This window comes from Leptinotarsa decemlineata, unplaced genomic scaffold, assembly GCF_025532065.1.
Source record: "Leptinotarsa decemlineata unplaced genomic scaffold, Ldec_3_MD MMD2_tig00026330_RagTag_RagTag, whole genome shotgun sequence".
Classification (NCBI taxonomy): Eukaryota; Metazoa; Arthropoda; class Insecta; order Coleoptera; family Chrysomelidae; genus Leptinotarsa; species Leptinotarsa decemlineata.
This window is the reverse complement of record NW_027412690.1, coordinates 3,432,001-3,454,808: the sequence shown is the minus strand read 5'-3', so window position 1 is coordinate 3,454,808 and position 22,808 is coordinate 3,432,001. Positions and strand designations below refer to the sequence as shown.

The window sequence follows — 22,808 nt, the reverse complement described above, 5'->3', positions numbered from 1 at the left end:
CCGTTCTAAATGGAATGACCACACCATTGAGGGAAAGTGGCGTTAGATCGTCCAATTTCCTTCTCTTGGTGAAGGGGATTAACACAGTTTTGCTGGGGTTGACAGACATGTGCTCCCTCATGCACTGTGAACAACGTCCAACGCGCTTTGGAGGATATTACAAGCTACCTTTCCCGACGTGGACCTTGTCAGGATGACAAGGTCATCTGCATAAGCTTGCAGATCAACTTTTCTTATGTCGAGGGCATCAAGCAGACTATCCACCAGGAGCGACCACAGAAGGGTAGATAGTACCGCAGTTCTATTTACTAGCTTGCCATAGATCCAGACAGTTATGGTCGATTCTATACCCTTTCTAGCCAGAGACAATCCTATAGATTTAGGTAGTGCATTGTCAAATACAGAATACAGCAACCGCTGTATTCTCTAGTTACTGCTATTCATAAGAAAGGTGAGTTCATCAACACAGACAGTTACAGGCCTATTTCCATTATACCAGTTATCTCAGAAATATTTGAAATCGTACTAAAAAATAGATTATTAGAATATTTTGAAAAAAAGAACTCATTGAGCAATGCTCAATTTGGTTACAGACAGAGGAGATCTACTATCGGTGCAGTTTGCGAAATGTATAAAAATATTCTAGAAGCTTTTGAGGAGCGTAAATTGTGCTGTGCGAAATTTCATGGCATGTCCAAAGCGTTTGATACGGTGGACCACGGTATATTATTACAAAATTTAGAATATTATGGGATCAAAGAAAAAGGTCTAAATCTATTTACATCCTACCTCGCAGACCGCTAGCAACGTGTTAAATTCAACGCCGACATATCAAAACCTTTAAAAGTCAATTATGGAGTACCACAAGGTTCAATCCTGGATCCTGTATTATTTATTATTTACATCAATGATATGACTTTCAACGTAATGACTGTATCTCCTATAATGTACGCTGATGATGCAACTTTCTTGTTGAGTGAAACTACGTCTCACAATCTACTTTCTAACGCTAATGCGTCTGAAATCTTTTTAACAAACTGGTCTAGAAGCAATATTATCTCACTATAAATGATGATGAAACCAAAATTTTGGATTTCTCAACTGAGAATAATGAACCAGTCAAGCTTCTCGAAGTGTATTTTGACTTATCTCTGAATTTATTTTCACATATTCACAAATATCAAAGCAATTATCCACGTGTATATACATGATAAGACTTAGCAACATAATAACAACGGATTGTTTAAGAGTAGCTTATTTCGCCTTTTTTCACAGCATAATGACACATGGACTAATAGTTTGGGGTTCATCATGTCATCTAGATATAATATTCAAATTACAAAAAAAAGTAGTAAGAATTATGGCATAGGCTAAATACGACGATCATTGTAAATCTCTTTTCAAAAATCTCCGTATATTAACTCTGCGATCTTGCTTCATATATGAATGTCTGTGTTATGTTAGAAATTTTATAGGTGAAAATAAATTGACTAAGCAGGAGCACATACGCTACCATGATACCAGGGCCAAAACAAATGTAAGGCTACCCAAATATAGGTTAGGTTAGTCGCAAAACTCTTATTTATATATATCTTTGAATTTTTTTAACGTTTTACCATATGAGTTTCAGACTTTGGGCATGAGTATGAACACTTGCCTTTTACACATTCCAAGAATGTTTTATTTATTTCGACTTATTAACAAATTTGTTGCATGCCTAATAAAAGACATATTTTTATGCAACAATATTTATGTATTTATTTGACTATATTGTGTTACATTGATTTTAATTTATATACTATTTATCCCATTGACGTATGCGAATACTACTTATGAATGCATTGCATGAATAAATTCTATTCTATTCTATTCGATTCGATTCGATTCGTTTCGATTCGATTCCATTCCATTCCATTCAATTCAATTCAATTCCATTCCATTCCATTCCATTCCATTCCATTCCATTCCATTCCATTCCATTCCATTCCATTCCATTCCATTCCATTCCATTCCATTCCATTCCATTCCATTCCATTCCATTCCATTCCATTCCATTCCATTCCATTCCATTCCATTCCATTCCATTCCATTCCATTCCATTCCATTCCATTCCATTCCATTCCATTCCATTCCATTCCATTCCATTCCATTCTATTCTATTCTATTCTATTCTATTCTAATCATTGCCAAATGCCCACGTAATTTTTCGGGCTGTTTCGGTAGCGCTTTGGTTCAATTTGAATTCGTAAAGAAAACGTGCCCAAAAATCGCTTAACGACATCATTTAGTTATAAGCAGAAAAGAGGCAAAAAATTAACGTTGTTTACTATGTCATCCCAAGTCGGTATATTCGATGGTTTTATTATCATTGCAAGTTAATAAAAAATGAAAGCACAAACTGAAAATATTTTCTTGGATAAGCAGTTAGTGTGAAAAAAATAGCAAAAAGTTGATGAACGATTATCGTAACTTGACTAACTGCAAAGAAAACTAATAGGAATATGTGAAACAAGTAGAAAGCATGTACTTATATAACCCATTCATTGTATAATTCTCACTCATAACTTGCACCTTTCTATGCATATCTCGTATTTGTGGAATATTTTATCTATAAAACAAATATATCATATCCTCCTCATCGTTATGCTCGCTGTAAAACTCTTGAAGTGTATCCAATCGTAGTCGCGTATCGGACATTGACCAACCGTAGCCGGGACACCGTACATTATGATAATGACCTCAGAAACGTATAAACAATACAAACACTTTTTTCTATCCAATTCATTCCCATTTGATGCGGTGCTTTCATTCTTTGTATCTTCGTGTTCGAAATAAATAAAACAAAGCACTTTTTGCGAAGAAATCCATAACGTGTATCTCCTATTTTGCTATTTAAGATAATTTACCTCTATAACACTGGTTTGAAATTTGAAAAGTACTATGACATATCAAATCTCAGACTCATTGTGTACGATCATGGCCAAACGGAAAAATCATAATTATACTAATTGTACTACGACCTGTAGAGAGTAGTAAACTACGATGGTCAGAGCGAACCTTTTGGAGAGGTGGCTCAGAATCGAAGAATACAATTTTTAGGTCAATTCTGTAGTCTGTTTGCCTATATGGCCCTCTCTGTTTATCAATGATACCAAATACCCATCAAGAATATTCAAAAAATCTCTCAACATGTTTATACAACATTCCTCTGCATTAAAATCGGTATTATGTACTGTGCTAACGACTCACGACATAACCTCATGTTTTCTTTTATTCTTTAGGTTTTCTCTGAAAGTACTACCATAGAATATATGTGCTTTTTGAAGGTAACCATATGACATACTAACAATTTGATTCCATTTCCAGGTTTTTTTGGAAGTTTTGATTTCCAAATTGTTCCGTAATATGTGTTATAGAGTCTTTCATTAAGCGCTTCCTATCTTTAAATTTAAATAAAGCATATATCTGCGACTTGGGAAAACCCCACAATAAAAAGTCTAACGGGGTCAAATCGCACGATCTCGGTGGCCAGTTCACATCACCTCCACGTGAGAAGACCATGCTCTCAAATCGCTAGTGCAGAATATGCAATGTGACATGAGCTGTGTGGCACATAGCGCCGTCCTGTTGAAACCACTTGTCGTTGGTGTCCAGATCATCCAGAAAAAGGCCTCATCGCTGAAGATGATTTTTCGATGAAAATTAGGGTAGCTGCCAACTGCTTCAGAGCCTATTCAGCAAGACACGTCGTTATTTAGGGCAAGAGCACACTACAGACTTTTTATCGGCCGATAGTTTAGTTTTAGTTGGATGCTTATTAGTATAGAATCGTAATGTGATTCCGCACATCTAAGCGATTCCAGTCGGCTGACTGAATAATCAGAAACAAGTTGGATAGGCTTCCCAATTCTGATTCAATTACAAAGTTGGACAACTATCGGCTGGGTTCTAATCAGACTGTGTGTTTATGAGAGTGCGCAGACTCACCAACTAAACAGTCGATGCCTGCAGGCTCCCCACTCTACATTCTATTCTTGATATCTGATATCAAATATTATCTAGTACCTACTTTATCTTTGAATATATTTGCGTTTTCATTACATTTATTTATTTTTTTTCATAATTATGTCGAATATTGCGGAATGTTCAGTAGAAAATTTAATTGCTGAATTGCTGATTCTATAGTGAGCGATTCTGTCGAAAAATTAATCTGATTTATACCAAGTTTATACAGAGACATAAAATCTCTACCGTGAATAGGAGGTCCACCATTTTTAATAACAAAAATATTCAAAATATTTTGAACATCGTTATAGCTAACAGTTACTCTACACATACCCAAAGCGAACATTTTTTCACCTGTATAAACATTTAAACATCTATCTGGAGGAGATAGTTCATAATTCGAGAAATTCTCTTTCCAAAAACTATCAGATATAGCCGATATGCTTGCACCTGTATCAAGTTGAAATGAGTAACTTTTACCATCAATTTAAACATGTACAATATATGGATTGTCTACAACCTTTTTATTTGTTATCGAAAACAAATTTTCGCATTCAATGAAATTTTGAATGGATCTTGGAGTAGATGTTCCTCTTGCATTTTCTTTCTTCTTCGGACACATAGGACTCATATGCCCTTTGCACTTGCACAAATTACACGAATTATTACGCAATCGGCAATTTTGCGTATTATGATTATTTCTACCACAACACTTGCACTTTTCCTTGGGTTTAGAACTGTGTGATGTTTGCGATGATGAAGCTGGAGTCTGCCGATATTTTCTTGAAGAAACATGATGCACTCCTGGTTCCGATTTGATGAATGGTTGTCTGCTGCTGGCATAATTAACCTCCGACGCCATTTACGCCAATGCAGTTTCTAAAACATCTGCAAACTTGGAAGTTGACTTTTCCCTGAAAAGTCTAGATTGAACCGACCCTTTATCAAATCCAACGATGAATCGATCACGTAACATCATATCAATTACTGTTTCTTCAAATTCGCAGTTGAGCGCTAAATTTCTAACTCTTGCCGCCCACTCATTGGCACTTTCATGTTGATTCTTAAAAGCTGTGAAAAACTTCGATCTGGCCACAAACAGTGACTCGGACACTTTGAAGTACTGATTAAACAGTTCTGTGAGTTGTTGATAACTTTTTTCCTCTGGAAACTTCGGAAGACACAAATTATATATCAACTTGTATGCATCTTCATCCAAAACATTCAACAATATTGCCTTTGTCCTATCATCAGCAATATCATTTACTTGGAAATAATTATCAAGTCTACGCTTGTAAATTACCCAGTCGCTATCTTGAGCACTGAATTCCCGTAATTGTCGATAATATGATGGATTTCGATTTGTTCGTGAATCTGGCATTTTTGCGAGCCAAACTATTCAGTTGGTCAAAAAAAAAACACTATTACACTGGGTTCTAACACTTTTTATGAAGTGTTAACACTCCTCGTCGCCACTTCTGTTATATATTGGGAATGACTGGGTGAAATTATTCAATTGCAAGTAAAATATCAAGGTCCTTTATTCCCTCAAAACGTTTCCAATAGACTGCGAACATACAATATAAAAACAAAGGTAGCAACATAAAAAACATTGGTATTTTTTACTGAAATAAATAATATGGATATACCGGGTGATTAAATAGGTACATTTTCAATAACAGTATATCACAGTAAGCGAAGAACATTTTTGGATATGCCAGCAGCTTAGGATGGAGCGTGTAGAGCATTCCATGAACTAACCTATCACTTGAAATAGGGTGCATCCACCATTCACGGTTTCTTTCGCTTGTTTTCTTCATATTTCTTCTTCGTGCAATGATAATTGCAATAATAGCTTTCCTCGATAACATTCTTCAATACTTTCAATGCAACCCGTCAAAATATTATATACATCAACAACTGTTCAGACTTCAGTTGGTGGTCTGCGCACCCGCACCGAACCGAACAGTTTTGTTTGAGTAGTGTGCCCCCACCCAACCCAACCAGACTAAACTTTCGGCCGATAAAAAATCTGTAGTGCGTGCTTGCCCTTATGGTCGTCTACCTTCAGTTCCTGGGTCAGCTGAATTTTGTACCGGTACAGGCCCAAGTCAAGACGCAAAATTCGCCAAGTTGTAGTCTGCGAGTTTTTGTGAACGATGCGAGATCGACTGCCTTGGATTCTACTGCACTCTCTCACAGACAGCGCCGATGTTTTTGATAGATCTTTCGTTTCGTCGACGTACGGGTGTTGGTTGATCGTTCACTGAACCAGCGGACTCAAATTTATCAACCACATTACGAATAGTACTTCGTAATGTGGTTGACGTAAAATGGGCGAGGCGCGCGGTACGTTGTCCGAACTTCTGTTCGGACCCATTTTGATAACCCATTTTGATAAAACGTGTCGTTGAATTCTATATCCGCCCATGGTGATTTGGCAAAACCGAGTGAATAAATGACAACTCATTTAAGAGATGTAGCTTCAACATGATGGCCGTTATTAGTTGTCAACGTTCGGAAGTCCCTATATATGTATTCACTATTTTCTGAATTCAAAGGAGTATTGCAAACGTTATTTCAAGTAAATTTTTTCATTATTTTATATTTTTCATTTCAAAGTCTATAGACTCCTATACAACACGTCAAAATAACTCTTTATATGTTTTTCACCACTTTTATTTGCAACTAACGTTACTGCAGCATCATCCTATGAGGACATTTTTAAACTTATACATTAATGTAACAATGGTTGATTACATTAGCCCTTGCATAGCACCCCTGTAGGTAATAATAGAGGTACTTGGCTTGATTGAGTACCTGAATTTTGTTACTAGTTACAATGCGGATATGCTAATTTGAAAACCGGTGAGTAAACTGAATCGATTTTATCATTTAACAGGTTGCACCCCTACAATGTTTATGCTTGTGAATTTCCAAGGATTCTAAATAATGGAGTTTGCAACCCTTTCTTGTATAGTGCAAAATTTCCGTATCGTTTAGATTCGGAAACTTGTGGTTGCAAGCCAAGGAATGGTTTGAAAACGTCGAATCATTTTTTCCTAGTCTGAAGGACCTTTCATGTTCAGCATACCGTTTTTGGAAATTTTGACCACAATGTCCCACACAAACTCCAGATTTCTCCAACTTGTCCACCTTATCTTTGGCATTGAAAAGAATATCAAATAACCTGGCATGTGGTCTAAATGCCACTTCCCGATTGTTTTTTCTGAAGAAACCCGCAATTATCTCTGTTCTTTTTCCAAAATATGTTAGTTACCCATTTCTTGATTTCTGGTTATTTGACCTGAGGGTATATTAATCTGCGTTGAAACCAGTATTATGACCTATCTGTGTAATTATATCAATTTCCCTAGCTAGATTGTCTGCAGACAAAGGCAGTGAGAATGCTCTGTGCAGCATTGAATTGTAGGCCGCTAATTTATGACTGTCTGGATGGAAAGAATCGCTTGGGATGGTAATGTCTGTATAGCTAGATTTTCTGAAAACATTGAACTCAAATTTATTCTGATTATATGTAATGGTCAGGTCTAAGTAATTTATCTCTTTCTCTATCTCTATCTCGAGTGTGAACTGAATTTTGCTATTGAGATTATTCATGAATTTCATAAATTGGTTCAGCTGTCCTGTAGTACCTCTGAAACAGGCGAGAATATCGTCTACATATCTGTACCAAAAATGAATATGTTTTTTACCCAGGTAGGAATTTACTATAGTGGTCTCCAAGCTGTTCATAAATATGTCTGCTGAAAGTGGACTTAGGGGTGAGCCCATTAGTAAACCTGAATCCTGTTTATAAAATTCGTTGTTGAACTGTAGGTAGCCCTGATTTAGGCACACATCGAAAGCTATTGAAACTTCAAAGGAAGTGATATGGTCTACTTTGGCTTGATCTAATATGTCTAAAATGAGGGGCTTACTCTCGTTGTACATCGTTCCGTTCCGTATGTTTTCTACTAGTCAGTGAATTTTTAATGGTGTGAGGTGGGACGAAATTGGTAATATTTGGGAACAACTTGTTAACACGTAGTTCTCTTACCGGACTATTCATTATGATCTCCTACCACGTAGTAACGGCTACATCTATCAATGTATCCTATTAACTCTACAAAACTTTAAGATAAGTGAAAGTTTGTAAAGGATATCATTAAAGGAAAGTTTCTTGAACCACATAATAGTTTCTTTTCACCAGCTGCGATATGTCACCTTATCAACTTGAATAAGAAAAAAATGTGACCCGATGAGATACTAATAATATGTTGAAGAAACTGCAGATAACATTTCAATCTTGGAGGAAACTTCCTTGGCAAGAGAGCCTTTACTCAATAGAAGTGTGTGGATACTTTCGATCAAGATAGAAAGTTTTCATTTACAGAATTTTCTAAAATATTTCCAAAAATATACACTGATTTTCAACGCCCCTTTTCTCCGAAACTCAAGCTTTCCAAGGAACTTTTGTCATTGAATTGTATTTTTTTAGTCAGTTTGAAGGAAATAAGGACGCTTTTTTATCATTATAATCACACGCTGAAACTATTAAAAAATATCCTGTTTCAAAGTATTGAATTAGCGATTCCGTAAAATCCTTCAGCCATGGCTGGTCAAAAAAAAACGAAAATATTTTCCAACTGTTTGATTTTGTCTGACAGAAGTATATCACTGTTCTATTTTTTTTTCAGGAGAGCAGCCCAATGAATCGTATCGAAAAAAATACACTGCCGGAACATCTGAAGTAACTCCGGGCCTCGTGAAATGAAATAACGAAACTTAAAAAATGGATAATCGCCATATAAAATTCAAAAACGTCATCAGGACTTTCTGTGGCTACTTCATTAAAATAAAATTCAAAAGTAGACGTCTGTCGTTTACAGAAATTTGTGTTCTTGTGTTAATTTTTTTGTTAGGTTTAAGTGTTAATAGTAGTGAGTGCAATAGGCCACCGAAATTTATCACAGATGGTCAGACAGAAATAGTTTTAAGACTGAAGGAAGGAGCTGAAACACCTGTAGGTAAGTATGACACTGAAACTCGCATCTTAGTTTATAGTTAATAGAAGATTCATAACGCTTTTTATTGAAAATGTTCATATGTTGAATTTTTGTGCCACATTTGCATTCTGATATGACAATTCGATGTTATTACTCCATCAACCGGAATTATATTTATATGCAAGCTATTTTCACATTTTGATACTTGTTTTGTTACCATTATTTTATTTTTTCGTGTTGAAAGATAACTGACGAAAATAAATTTTATTTGAGACGCGTTTTGCTATACGGTAGCTTCATCAGTTGAACTGGTACATCAAACTATTTGCCAATGTTTTTTATATAATAATAGGTAATTACAGAACTCAATTAGATACATAATTATTTCTGGTAAAACGGGTAGAACCTGGCAAACAATTACAATACCATATCATTTTTGTACAACTATGTGTACAAAGTAGCGTGTTAAAAATATTTTAACACTAGTGTTGAAAGTATTTTTAACAATGAACAAAACATAATTATTCAATCTTCAAGGAAGTTTTATTGTGAACAATAGATATATATATATATATATATATATATATATATATATATATATATATATATATATATATATATATATATATATATATATATACCGGGTGTCCCACATTTTATGTGACAGGCAATATCTGGTTTGTTGAAGGAGGTACACAAAAATATTTCATACAAAAGTTTCAGGAGTTCATAAGAGCTATATTTTGATATAATTTTTAAATATACAGGGTGTTTGGTGTAGGTGCTACAGACCAAAATTCCATTTTTTAAAATAGAACGCCCTGTATATCATTACACATTCAGATGCTACGTTGATTTTTGATATCATTTCATGTTTGGTTTTTGAAATTCGGTTACGGCGTTATTGAGTTATTGCACTTTTCCTTAAATATAAAGTTTCAAAAAAACTTATTTACTCGTACACGAATCCAGGCTATATCTTTTATTAAATTGAACTAAACTACTACTGAATACAAACCATTATTCTCACCTCTACGATACGATATCGATATCACTTGAATTAATATTGAAATTCTTGAGAATGTGACTAACTTGAGGGTGAATTGCTTTATATTGCACAATTTCATCAAGTAGCTTATGCTTGTTGATGCCATAGTAACAAATGTTGATGAATTGTATCTACTTGTCAGTTCGATTCAGTGATTCTTTGCAAAACAGTAATTGTGTTCTTTGTGCGAAAACTCCAGTATGCCTTTCGCGTTTAGTCCAAGTGATTGCATTGATATGTTATTAATTTTTGGAGAATGTCAGAAAAACTGCCGTCAAGCACAATGTCTATACCAAGAACGTTTTCCAGACAGACCCATTCCGTCACGAATGACTTTTTCGAGAGTTGTAGAAAAATTGCGAACTGGGTCATTTCCTTCTACTATAAAGCATCGTCATCATACGAGATCTGTTAGAACTGAAGATTTAGAGATCAATATGTTGGCTTATATTATTATTCATCCACATGTTTCTATCCGTACTCTTGCAGAAGAAGTCGGTGTGAGTAAATCTAATGTACAGAGAATTCTGAAAGAAAATAAATACCCATTCAAAATTCAGTTGGTACAAGGTTTGAAACCCACGGACTTTGAACGACGACTTGAATTCATTGCTTGTATTCAGGTAATATTACATGAAAGTCCTAACATATTCAGTCAAATTTTGTGGAGCGATGAATCGCGATTCCACAATAATGGAGTTGTGAATCGACATAACAGTCACTATTGGTCTCAAGAAAATCCCCACTGGGTCCGCGAAAGTAATTTTCAAACTACTTGGGGTATTAATGTATGGTGTGGATTGTTCAATGGTCGCATCATAGGACCTTATTTTTTCAATGAAAATCTCAATGGATTGCGATAATTACATTTTCTAGAAAATGATTTGATCCAGTTGATGGAAGATATTCCCATAACAGAACGACAAGGAATTTGGTGGCAACAAAATGGTGCTCCTCCTCACAATTCTCAGGTTGTTACTGAATATCTTGATAGAACGTACCCAAATAGATGGATTGGTAATAAGGGTCCAATTCGGTGGCCGGCTCGTTCTCCAGATTTATCATCGCTTGATTTTTTCCTATGGGGTTATTCAAAAGATATTGTTTTCACTACTCCCCCTTTGAATGTGGATGATCTGAAAATGAAAAATCGACTAGCGTGCAGTGATATTACGCCTGATATTATAGGAGCGACTTGTACGAGAGAAGTGATTCGACGTTTCGAAGCCTGTATAATATCTAATGGGCATCACTTTGTACAATTTTTATGACTTATATCTGGGTACCTACCATTCTTATGAAATGATTCATCAAGTTATATTATTTACATTGTTATTAATTAAAGATTTGTTTTCGAATACACCTCTTTCAATTTCGCAATTGTTACATATTCAAAATGATTCCTGACTGAATTCCACAACTCAAAATTGAAACCATTACTTCGAACACCTAAAATTTTGACTAATTTTCATGTGATCTGATGCAGAGAGAATAATTGTATGAACTATTTTTAAAAATAATAGTCGTTCTCAAGACTTTACATTTTAAGCAATAACTCAACAACGCCGTAACCGAATTTCAAAAACCAAACATGAAATGATATCAGAATTTAAAAAAATGGAATTTTGGTCCGTAGCACCTACACCAAACACCCTGTATATTTAAAAATTATATCAAAATATAGCTCTCATGAACTCCTAAAACTTGTGTATGAAACATTTTTGTGTATCTCCTTTAACAAACCAGATATTGCCTGTCACATAAAATGTGGGACACCCGGTATATATATATATATATATATATATATATATATATATATATATATATATATATAATTAGTGACTGGATTAACTATAAATTTTGGAAATGATACAATAACGAAAATCATTCAATGAATAAACGAACTGATATTGATAGTCTCAGCAAAATTTACACGTACCTACTGAAATATGATAAAGAAAATAAAAGATCTATATATATATATATATATATATATATATATATATATATATATATATATATATATATATATATATGCCCCACTCCAAAAGTGGGGCAAACCGTATACACGTGTTTCTAGCTATTGGCCTCATCAGCGCGGTGCAACCAAGTGTAAAGATGGGCAACACTTGTTTGCCGACAGCAGGAAACAACACAAATGAACGGAGTCAACAACAGGAGCCAACCGCACATTTGTGGTTCCAGTTAGAAGACCTGGAATTCCCAGGCTACATCTAACATGTAGTAACATGTTTTTTTCGTAACAATTCATTTGAGGCTCTTTTGGCAGAACACAAAATTCCTCACAATTGTTCTTTATTATGCAAGACATTATTGTGTTAAAAGTAAGTTTTATTTTGTTGGTGAAATTGCTCAACCTGCTACGCTCGTTTCGCAAACTTTTTCACTCACAAAGCAAAACTTTACTTTTCACACTTATATCATAAAAATCTATTCTAGGAAATCAGGTTATAAATAAACATATTAATAAACATTTTATGAAAACAAGTTCAACAATGGTGACTAAATTACTTCTTGTTGGTCGTTTATCTCAACTTTGATTAGTTGTCTGCGATCTTTTGTTCTGCTTGTCCAAAGGTTGAGTGGAAGACCATCTGTGTGCACTCCAGGTGCTCAAGATGAACTCCGCCTTTTCAGTTTGCATAGGAAATGTTGTAGCTTTTTGATAGATCTTATCCTTTTTGTAATCCTGTGTTCTACTGAATAAAGAATATTATTATTTATTCGGATGGTACATATCGTTAATGTTAACCTACATTGTATAATAGGTCTACTCACAGGTCACCGTCATCTGAAGCATCATATAAAGAGGCTTGGATTAGAAGAGAACAGAAGTACAATAATAAATAATTTCCATTTATTAATTTAAATAATTTCAAAATTGGACTAGTTGTAAGAATATTTCATTGTTTTTGCAGGTTCACTAATTTATCGGTTGAAAGGTTTTGATGCCGATGGAGACTATCTCAAATTTGGAGTGAGTGCAACACCTGGTAGTGATATTATTAGAGTCCAGAGTATTTCAGCGACTGATGCAAATGTCTATCTCAACAGGGAGCTCGACAGAGAAGTAAGTACGAATGAAAAAGGATACTTGATGGGAATCATGTACAGAATTATACGTTTCAAATATAGGTAATATCTGAAAATCTGATGTTTGTTTGAAATTGGTTGACAATGATTCTCGGTGTATTTCATCAGTTCGGACTTCCATTGTCAAATATAATATAAATTGATTTGATAACCCTGAAAAAAAATCAAAAAAATTAACCGAAAATAACAATTTTATTAAACAGAAAACTGAAATTAACAAAAAAAACATACAACAACAACCAAACAAATAAAAATTGAACTATTAATAAGAGCTGAAAGAATTGAAAAAATTAAAAATATTATTAACAAAAAATAAAAAAATTAAAATTAAAATATTTCAAACCAAGTTATGTCACAACGTTTCGATTGTTAGTATCCACAATCATCTTCGGATGATAACTGGACTTATTCCTCTGTGACCTAACTATTTATAGGTCATTCGAGTGCTTTCACCTATCCCCTCTTCCCTCTTTCCGCTTCATTGGTTTTGGCGAGAGATGACAGTTTGCCGGGAGTTGGTCGTTTTTCGCTTGCCGTTGCGTTGCTGAACAACATATACGCGGCTTCCTTGAATTTTCTCCTAAATCAGTGTTCCTCTTTGTGGATGATTTTAGCTTGAGCCCATTTGATATTATGTTGATGAGTCCATACATGCTCTGCTATTCCGAATTTGCTGGTTTCTCCTCGCTGTGTGTGTTTCTTGTGCTCAGCAATGCGAACTTTCAATGGCCTCTTAGTTTCACCGATGTATGATTCTCCGCACTCGCAGGGTATCCGGTAAATGCAATTCTTGGAATCGCAGTCTGCGTTTGGTGGCCTGGTTTTCGTGAGGCTACTACGGATAGTGTTCCCAGATTTGATAGCAGGTCCTGATTTTATACTTGGACCCAATCCGTCTTATCCTTTCCGATAATCCTCTGCTGTAGGGAAGTACAAGTACTGGTTGTGGCAGCAGCTTCTCTTCCTTGTGGAGTTCTTGCTGTCTTATAGCTAATGCCTTTTCTACCATCACTTTGGAGTAACCATTCCGTTGAAGATCATTTTTGATGATGCCTAGTACCTTTTCGAGACCTTCCTTTGTATTACAGAGCCAAAAAGCACGGTCCAGTAGAGTATTGATGATTCCTCCGTTAGTCGATTGATGGTGGTTGGATTTCTGGTTCAGGTACTGTCCTGTGTGAGTGGGTTTTCGATATACAGATGTTTCCCATTTAGTGTCGGTCCTCTTCACCAATACGTCTAAGAAAGACAATTCGTTGTGGATTTTCTTCTCCATTGTGAAAGTGATGGAAGGCCTTACGTTGTTGATGTGCTTCAGGAAAGTGTCTAGTTCTGCATTCCCATGGTTTCATATTACGAAGGTGTCGTCTACGTATCTCAACCAGACTCGGGGCTTCTGGGCTTCTTCAAAGGCCAAAGTTTCATACCACTCCTTATATAAATTGGCTATAACAGGTGAAAGTGGCGATCCCATTGGCAGTCCCTCATCTTTCGTGAAGAATTCGTTTTTCAGTTGGAAGTAGCAGTTTCGTACACAGTATCCTAGTAATTCCATTATTACTTGTATCGGTAAGTTTGTTCTATCTTTCAAGTCCCCATCTTCGGATAGCTTCTTCTGTATGATTTGAAGTGCTTCTTCGACAGGAACGTTGGTGTAGAGGCTTTCCACGTCGAAACTGATCAGTTGATCCTGCTCTTTGACTTCAATTTCCCCTAGTAGTTCAACGAAATACCTTGAATTTTTCACAAAAGATGATGTTTTACCTTGCAGTGGCTTAATTATTGGTAGTAAAAATCTGGCCCAGTTCTGGGTGGCTGAATCTCTAAAGCTAATGATCGGTCTGAGCGGAACATCATTTTTATGGATTTTGGGTAGTCCATACAAGTGAGGGGGCTTACTGTGGTGCGGTGTTAGCGATGATCTCTCTTTTTCCGTAAAATAGACTTGGTGTTTTTTCAAGGTCATCGGCAATGAAGAACGAAGAGCCCTGAACGGGCTACGTAGAGACAACACCATCAAGATCTTACCTGCAGATAAGGGAAACGCTACTGTAGTGATGGATACTGCTCTCTTCGAACAGAAGATCGAATAGATGCTTCAGAAAGCAAAATACACGAAGATCGTAAGAGACCCTACTGCATCAATTGAAAGGAAGTTGTACTTCTCGGTAGTTGTAGATCTCGGAGGAATAAGTCCAGTTATCACCCGAAGATGATTGTGGATACTAACAATCGAAACGTTGTGACATAATTTAGTTTGAAATCTTTTAATTTTCATTTTTTGTTAATAATATTTTTAATTTTTTCAATTTTTTCAACTTTTATTAATAGTTCAATTTTTATTTGTTTGGTTGTTGTTGTTGTTGTATGTTATTTCTTTGTAATTTCAGTTTTTTGTTTAATAAAATTGTTATTTTCGGTTAATCTTTTTGATTTTTCCAGAGTTATCAAATCAATTTATATTATATTAGACAAATTAGTCAATGGAAGTCCGAACTGATGAAATGAAAATTTGGTGAACTACAATTCACTCAGTGAGAATGGAAAACTAAACAAAATTCGACATCTGAGTCAATCAGTACCAATTTCTCAATATTACTTTACTGTTTTTTTCGAAAGAGATTGAGGTTTTTTGTTGATTACATTTCTATGATTTTCAAAGAAATCCATGTAACATCATTGAAGTATATAACCATATAAATCTATATAAATGAAAAACTAGAAAATAAAATCTTGACGCCGTATACTATGTCGCTATCTTTAGGATAGATAGAAGATTCAAAGCAGGAATAACAATGACAAACGAGGCTCCGAAAGGCAGTCTAGCCAAGATCCAACATTAACCGCCAAATAATCAGACTCGTTTTGTGACTTCTACAATTTCCACTAAGTTTTAAACCCCGTTTTTAGATCGTACCCAAAATTCTTGTCAAATTTCGTTTGTTATAACCTATAATTGGGACTGAACATTATTGACTTAATCAAGTTTTCATTCCATTTTGGAATTGATTCTACGCTAGAGAGGTCTTACTTAAGAATTTTCTGTTAATATTATATATTATATTATATTGCTGGGTGTTCAAAAAATAAGATCGAAAGTGGAATTGAGAAAACTGGCCAAATATTCCTTTATTGAATAGATATCTGCATATATATTTAATCATTTAGCATTAAAATGTTTTCAGATTTCCAATACTGCAAATTAAAAATACTTGTAGTCAACTTTGACTGAGATGTAAATGATCAAATGCCAAATAACTATATTGAAACACCTTTTTCTATCAAGAATTCCATTAATGAAGAAGGAACCTGTATAACATCAAATCCATAAATTTTATACAACACAATTACTTCTGGAAGATGATAGGTGTGCCCTTCCTTGAAAAGTTTTCAAAAACGACAATTTTATTTATTGACCGACCTATTCAGAGAGTACAGAAAGCAAATTTTATTATAGTTTTCAATTCATCAAGTAAGTCATTATTCCACTGACTCTTACAGAAAAACTTATAATAAATAATAAATACGAATTCATACTTCTTTCAATCTGTCGAAAAGAGAGTTGAGAATTTATTGTAAATTATCCAAGAACTTTCACTTCAGTGGATTCATCAGCTACTTGTGGTATAACCGTCTATTTGCTCCTCATAAAACTTTTTTTCCAAAAGTTCTATTATTCGAAGGTTGCATTTTTGAACGTAGGTACTTCATAAAATATTCTAGGAAACAAGCTTTTTGACTATCGCTTCTCCATCTTTATACAAACAATTCTGAGAAACCTTCCAAAGAAAGGAAGAAAGAAAGTTCAAAATAAACTTTTTATAAAGATGTTTGTACGTTCATTATGGATTTGAATAGAATATCATTCATAAGAAAAGAGTTACAATATAAATTTCCACTAACATGAAATCTCAATGACGGACTTCGACCTTTCGGGATAATACACTCTTTTCAATTTTTCATTGGCACCGTTCCGGATAATATACTCCTCTCGAATCATTTCAATTTATTTATTCATATATTACAAAAACGTCCCGAAACACTGCGACAATGACTATAACACCAGGAATAATCATCGGTACATGTTCTCTAATCAGATGGTGATTTCCCTGATCTTTAAATGTTTTCTGCGTAAGGTAGCATATCTATGACTGTGTCAGTATCTACGTCTATGTCTACGTTTATGTCTACGTCTATGTCTATGTATATGTATGTCTATGTCATTGTTTGCGCCTACATCTACGCTCACGTCTATGTCTATGTATATGCAACTACTCCCATTTTCTCCACTCTTCCAGGCCCAAGAGGAATACGCTCTGGTACTCACGCTCACCGACGGCCACTTGGGCTACGGCAACTACATTACCCAAGGCCTCCTGCTGCTAGTCGAAGACGTCAACGACAACACGCCGATATTCGAAAGTTACCAGCCGACCATCACCCTTCCCGAAGACGCTTCTCCAGGTACAATAACAACTCTCAAGGCCACGGATGCTGACGAAGGACCGTACGGACAGGTCGTATATTTTCTTCAAGAAGGGGACGGCGACGATCATTTGTTTGCGGTTAACACGGTGGGAGAAAAGGCCGTGGTGCGATTAGTAGGTGAGAAAAAGTCAACTAAAGCTATACCAGTTCCAAATGAGTTGAAAGTAAGAATTGGAGTACAAATACTTCTCACCCACCAGAACTATAGCACTCTTCCCAACTCGCGTAGTGTATACTGATGACGTCAACTTTGTTGTCTTCATCAGTGTATGACCTTTACTATATAAAGAGTGGCCATCAAAAATGCCCCACAAGGCAAAACTGTCAGAAAAGGATTTTTCGCAAAAATTCAAAAACACGGGTCTAGTCAATAGAGGCAAGTCAACCCAAAAGCCATTGTAAAACATATGAAGCTTTAATTCTCATTCCAATAAGAAAAATACCCTCTTTGAGGTCAACCAAAACGTACTCAATGTTATCTTTGATATTCTCAATGATTATATACCCATATTAAAAAGACACATTATAATTTGACTGCTTCGAAAGAACGTTCCCTGTTAATGGCCATCGACGGATATCTCTCGAATACTTTTAGCATCAAAGCTGGTGTTCCCCAGGGATCTATTTGGTTTCCAACCCTCTTTCTATTGTATATCAACGACTTATTGGAAAAAACAAAAATCCAATTCATTGCTTTGCTGACGACAGTACACTTACATCTGCGGCGGATGCACATCTTCACCGGCAGCAGGAGGTTGCATATCTTAATGAGGATCTAAAAATAATCCCGAATTGTTATAAAAGGAACCAGTACCCACAAAAATCCAGGCATCAGTTTTCTCCAAAACGATGAATGTCTCCGAAACGAATATGTCAGATCAGATAATTCCACCTTCTGCTTCGATAAGTTTGTTGGGGGTTAAAATGGACGCCGCTTCCCAAAAGCTTGAACACTGTTCCGAACCAGGAAACTGTACAAACCTCAACAATTTTAATGCTTTATAAAGCTCAGATCAAACATTCTTTGGAGTATTATTCTTATGTATGTGCCACCCCCCCCTAGCATACCCTGAAGCTGCTGGATTCCATCTAGAAAAGAGCCATCCGCCTAATTGGAGACGCTAATATCACTTGCAACCTTGAAAGTCTGGAACATCGACGAAACGTTGGACATTTGATTCCATCAAGAGCTGTACATATCAAAAATACGCGACAGACTGTGGTTGCTCGTTTTACGGTTCAACTCAATACACTTCGAACTCCACTGTATAAGAACTTTTTTCATTTAGAGAACGGCGTTTATATGGATTAAACTTCCTGAGAACGTTTTTCCAAATGGAATTAATCTCCAGCGATTCAAATCCAATGTGAATCGCTACTTTAGCACAGGCACCGCTCGCAGAGTGCCTTATGAATTTTCCTATTGAGCTTGTGTTTTGTTCTTTAAAAAAATTAAAGATTGTGTCATTAGCAATTAAACAGGTAATGGAAAAGCAATTCCTTATTTGTTGGTATTGTGCTATGTAATACCTAATTCTCACTAAGCTATGGCGAAAGCACTCTTTCCACCACCAGAACTGGTAAACTTTTCTCGATGCTCGTTTTGTCCACCAAAGAGATGGGTTAAAAATGGCCTGAACTTTAGATCATCTTCAGTTGCGAAATGTAGTCTTATGAATGAGCCATATTATCCCCTATTGAAGACTAAACTATCCTTGATAAAACACCTTTAAAACTCCTCCTGTTTATAATTTCCATCAAAAAAACTATTTCAATAATTATTATTGATAACAGCCGCTTTGGATTATGAAAGGCAGACCGTACATCAGCTCAAAATTCTTGCAATCGACAGAGCCAAAGAAGGTAGAGTAAACACCGCAACTGCAGCGCTTTTGATAAAGGTAGAAGATGTAGAAGATCAACCTCCCGAATTTGTTAGAGTGTCTCCAGTAGCTAGAATAGAAGAAAACAGCCCTATTGGGTCTTCTGTACTTCAAGGTAAAATCTACAAGACTCAATAAAATTTATTTCAGTTCCACCTCAAATTCATTTCATTAAATTTTCAACTCCAGTCTTCATTTGTTTCAGTCGTGGCAGTGGATGGTGATCGTGGTATAAACAACCCCATCGAATACTCTCTAATGTCAAATGGTCTGAACAGGATATCTGATATTTTTTCTGTTGAGCGAGATACAGGAGTAGTTCTAACAACAAGCTTTCTAGACAGAGAAGCATTGCCAGCTGGGGCTGGAACTTATATTCTTCAGATTACGGTCAGTATTTCATCTTGGTTGAAAATTCTGAAACTGATATTCTTCCCCCCTGCGTATTTATTTTTTGACCAACTTATAGGCTAAAGAAGTTGGAAGTAAAATAGTACCAGCACCAATAGCGACAACTGAAGTTACTGTAATGGTCACTGATGTCAACGACGAAACACCAAAATTCAAAAGCAACTACTACGAATGCGATATAGCTGAAAATTCTCCTGTAAATACTCCGCTGACATTTTTAGGAAATTCGTTACCAGAAGTTTATGATTACGACCAGGTAAGTTGTGTTTCATATTCCAAAACAAAGGTATACTGTAAAAGTATTCGTAAGAGATACAATCAGATATTATATTGTTGGTGGCAGAAGTAAATATCAATTGACAATATGATTGAGGCTTTCGTGGCAGAGGTGTTCAGTGTCACTATTTTTCGAGTTCAAAAGCCGTCGATTTTTTAAATTTCAACCTTTGAATTAACACCGACCTTGTGACTACGTTACGTAGAAAGCATCTTCGTCTTCGTCTTCGGAAACTTGGCAGGGACGCTCTAGCATCAAGTTCACCATGGAGACTGAACAGGACCAGCGGATAACAAACAAAGTGTATCAAAAACCCACACATATGGATAGATACCTACACACACAAACTACCATCCTAGCGCATCTCTACTCTTACTGAACAGACTCGAATAATATGTAAACCAGGGCATCTACAGGAAGGACTGGAACGTCCCTAAGTGACCTTGAGATCGAATGGATACAGTGTACCTGAGATCAATAAGGCCACGAGACTGAAGAGATTGTTGCACGGGCGTATCTACCATATATTCCCAGGGTCTCAGACAGAATTGGAAAACTCTTGAGAAACGATCTTCCAACCACCAAGAAAATATAACAATGTCATAGGTCGGCTACAGACAAAAGAAACCCACTATCAGCAGCAGGGGTATATCTCATACCGTGCACTTGTGAGAAGGTATACATCGAAGTTGCCAGAAGATCCAGGGGAACAACGCTGAAGGAGCTTGATAGAAACTGCAGACTAGACCAAACCGACAATTCGGCTGTAGCGGAGCACGCACTCCACATTTACCTGTTTGAAAACATAAAACTCATTGCCCCCAACCAGGGATGCCAAAGAATAGAAAAGAAGAAGCTCTGAACCTAAACCGAATATGGAATCGCATTGTAGGAAGTTGAAGAATAGCAAACAGTATGACGGCAGGTAGAAAACTGTCGACGAATGTTATTGACAATTTATCTAATCCAGGTACAGCTGTTAGCACACCAAACTACCTGAGTCAACATAAACACGCCTTACGCAATTTACCTGATCCAGGTACATGTATTAGCACACCAAACTACATGAATTAACATTGGCACGCTTTACGAAGTTTACCTAATGCAGGTACAGGTTATTATAACATCAAATTACCTGAGTCACCATAAACACGCTTTACACAATTTACCTAATCCAGGCACGTGTATCAGCACACCAACCTACCTGAGTCACCATAAATACGCTCTAAGCAATTTACCTAATCCAGGTACAGGTATTAGAACATCAAAACTATCTGAGTAACATAAACACGTTTTAAGCAATTTACCTGATCCAGAATACCAAGTATTAGCACACCAAACTACCTGAGTCAATATAAACACGCTTTACGAAGTTTATTTAATCCAGGTATTAGAACATCATACTACCTGAGTCAACATAAACACGCTCTACGCAATTTACCTATTCCAGATATAGGTATTAGCACACCAAACTATCTGAGTCAACATAAACATGCTTTTAGCGATTTATCCAATCTAGGTACATGTATTAGCATACAAAACTACCAGAGTCAACATAAATACGTTTTACGCAGCTGTAAATCCAGTCATCGGAGAAAAACTCAAGATGTATAAACATCTGAAGAAGCCAGCGAAACGTCAGGAAAAAATTCCAAAAATCCACGCCCTTTAAACCCGAAAAATAGTGACACTGAATTATAATTGCTGTATCACCACTACTATAATTCTCCATGTCGTTTGAAAATACTGAAAATAAACTGTTCTCAAAAACTACTTATTGTCGAAGGAATCAAGAAGTATACTTCATTTATTATTTCTACTCATTCATATCCAGAAGGATAAATAAGGTCATTCCATATGTACCACACCGAGAACACAAATTTTCCAATTAATTACTTCTGTTTAATATTATAAACCAATTATTTGGATAATTCGAAGATCAAGATTTGAAATTTTTCACCGGGATGTTAAAACACACAATTAGTAAAAGTAACTCTGATATATTTCCTTGAGGAACACCAATGCCAAAGTTCACCTCAGTTTTATTTCTTCTAGGGAATAAATGGTACTTTCCATCTTTACGTCAAAGGTGCTGGAGACACCTTCGATATAACTCCCAACAAAGCTGTTAACGAAGCCACGTTCATGATTCGGGTCAAGAACAGTACCGCCTTGGATTTCGAGAAGATCAAGAAGCTCAACATCACTCTGATCGCCAAAGAAGTCGTTAAAGATAACCCGAAATTCAGTGAAGCCGCTGTTACCGTTAATCTTCTCGATAGAAACGACAACTTTCCAGAATTCACCAAAAGCCTTTACGAAGTCTTCGTGCCGGAAAATTGCGACGTTGGAACTACAGTTGCATGGATACAAGCTCTGGATGACGATTCTGGAAAATTTGGGACAAGGGGGATCAGATACACGAATGTGGCTGGAAGTATAGATTATATGTAAGTTCTTAGAAGTTCATGTTTATTGTGACTGACACCAGGCTAGCGTTTAGCAACCGGTTTTCTCAAGTTTGTATATTTGCTGGTTATGGATAAACGATGTTGAATTTTTCTTCGATTTTC

At 35.9% G+C, this 22,808-nt stretch overlaps 1 protein-coding gene and 1 long non-coding RNA gene across 2 annotated transcripts in view; one reads left to right on the top strand and one right to left on the bottom strand.

Moving 5' to 3' along the window:
* The window catches only part of LOC111511267 (cadherin-23), a 103,424-nt gene that overhangs the window by 35,346 nt on the left and 45,270 nt on the right, over window positions 1–22,808 (top strand). The window contains 7 exon segments of the mRNA XM_074182983.1: window positions 8,706–9,035; window positions 13,002–13,153; window positions 17,475–17,781; window positions 19,459–19,662; window positions 19,753–19,937; window positions 20,017–20,214; window positions 22,291–22,685. Coding sequence (XP_074039084.1) covers window positions 8,801–9,035; window positions 13,002–13,153; window positions 17,475–17,781; window positions 19,459–19,662; window positions 19,753–19,937; window positions 20,017–20,214; window positions 22,291–22,685 — 1,676 coding nt within the window. The 5' untranslated portion in view covers window positions 8,706–8,800.
* The window catches only part of LOC141485706 (uncharacterized), a 93,075-nt gene that overhangs the window by 33,488 nt on the left and 36,779 nt on the right, over window positions 1–22,808 (bottom strand). The gene's annotated exons all lie outside the window — the stretch shown is intronic.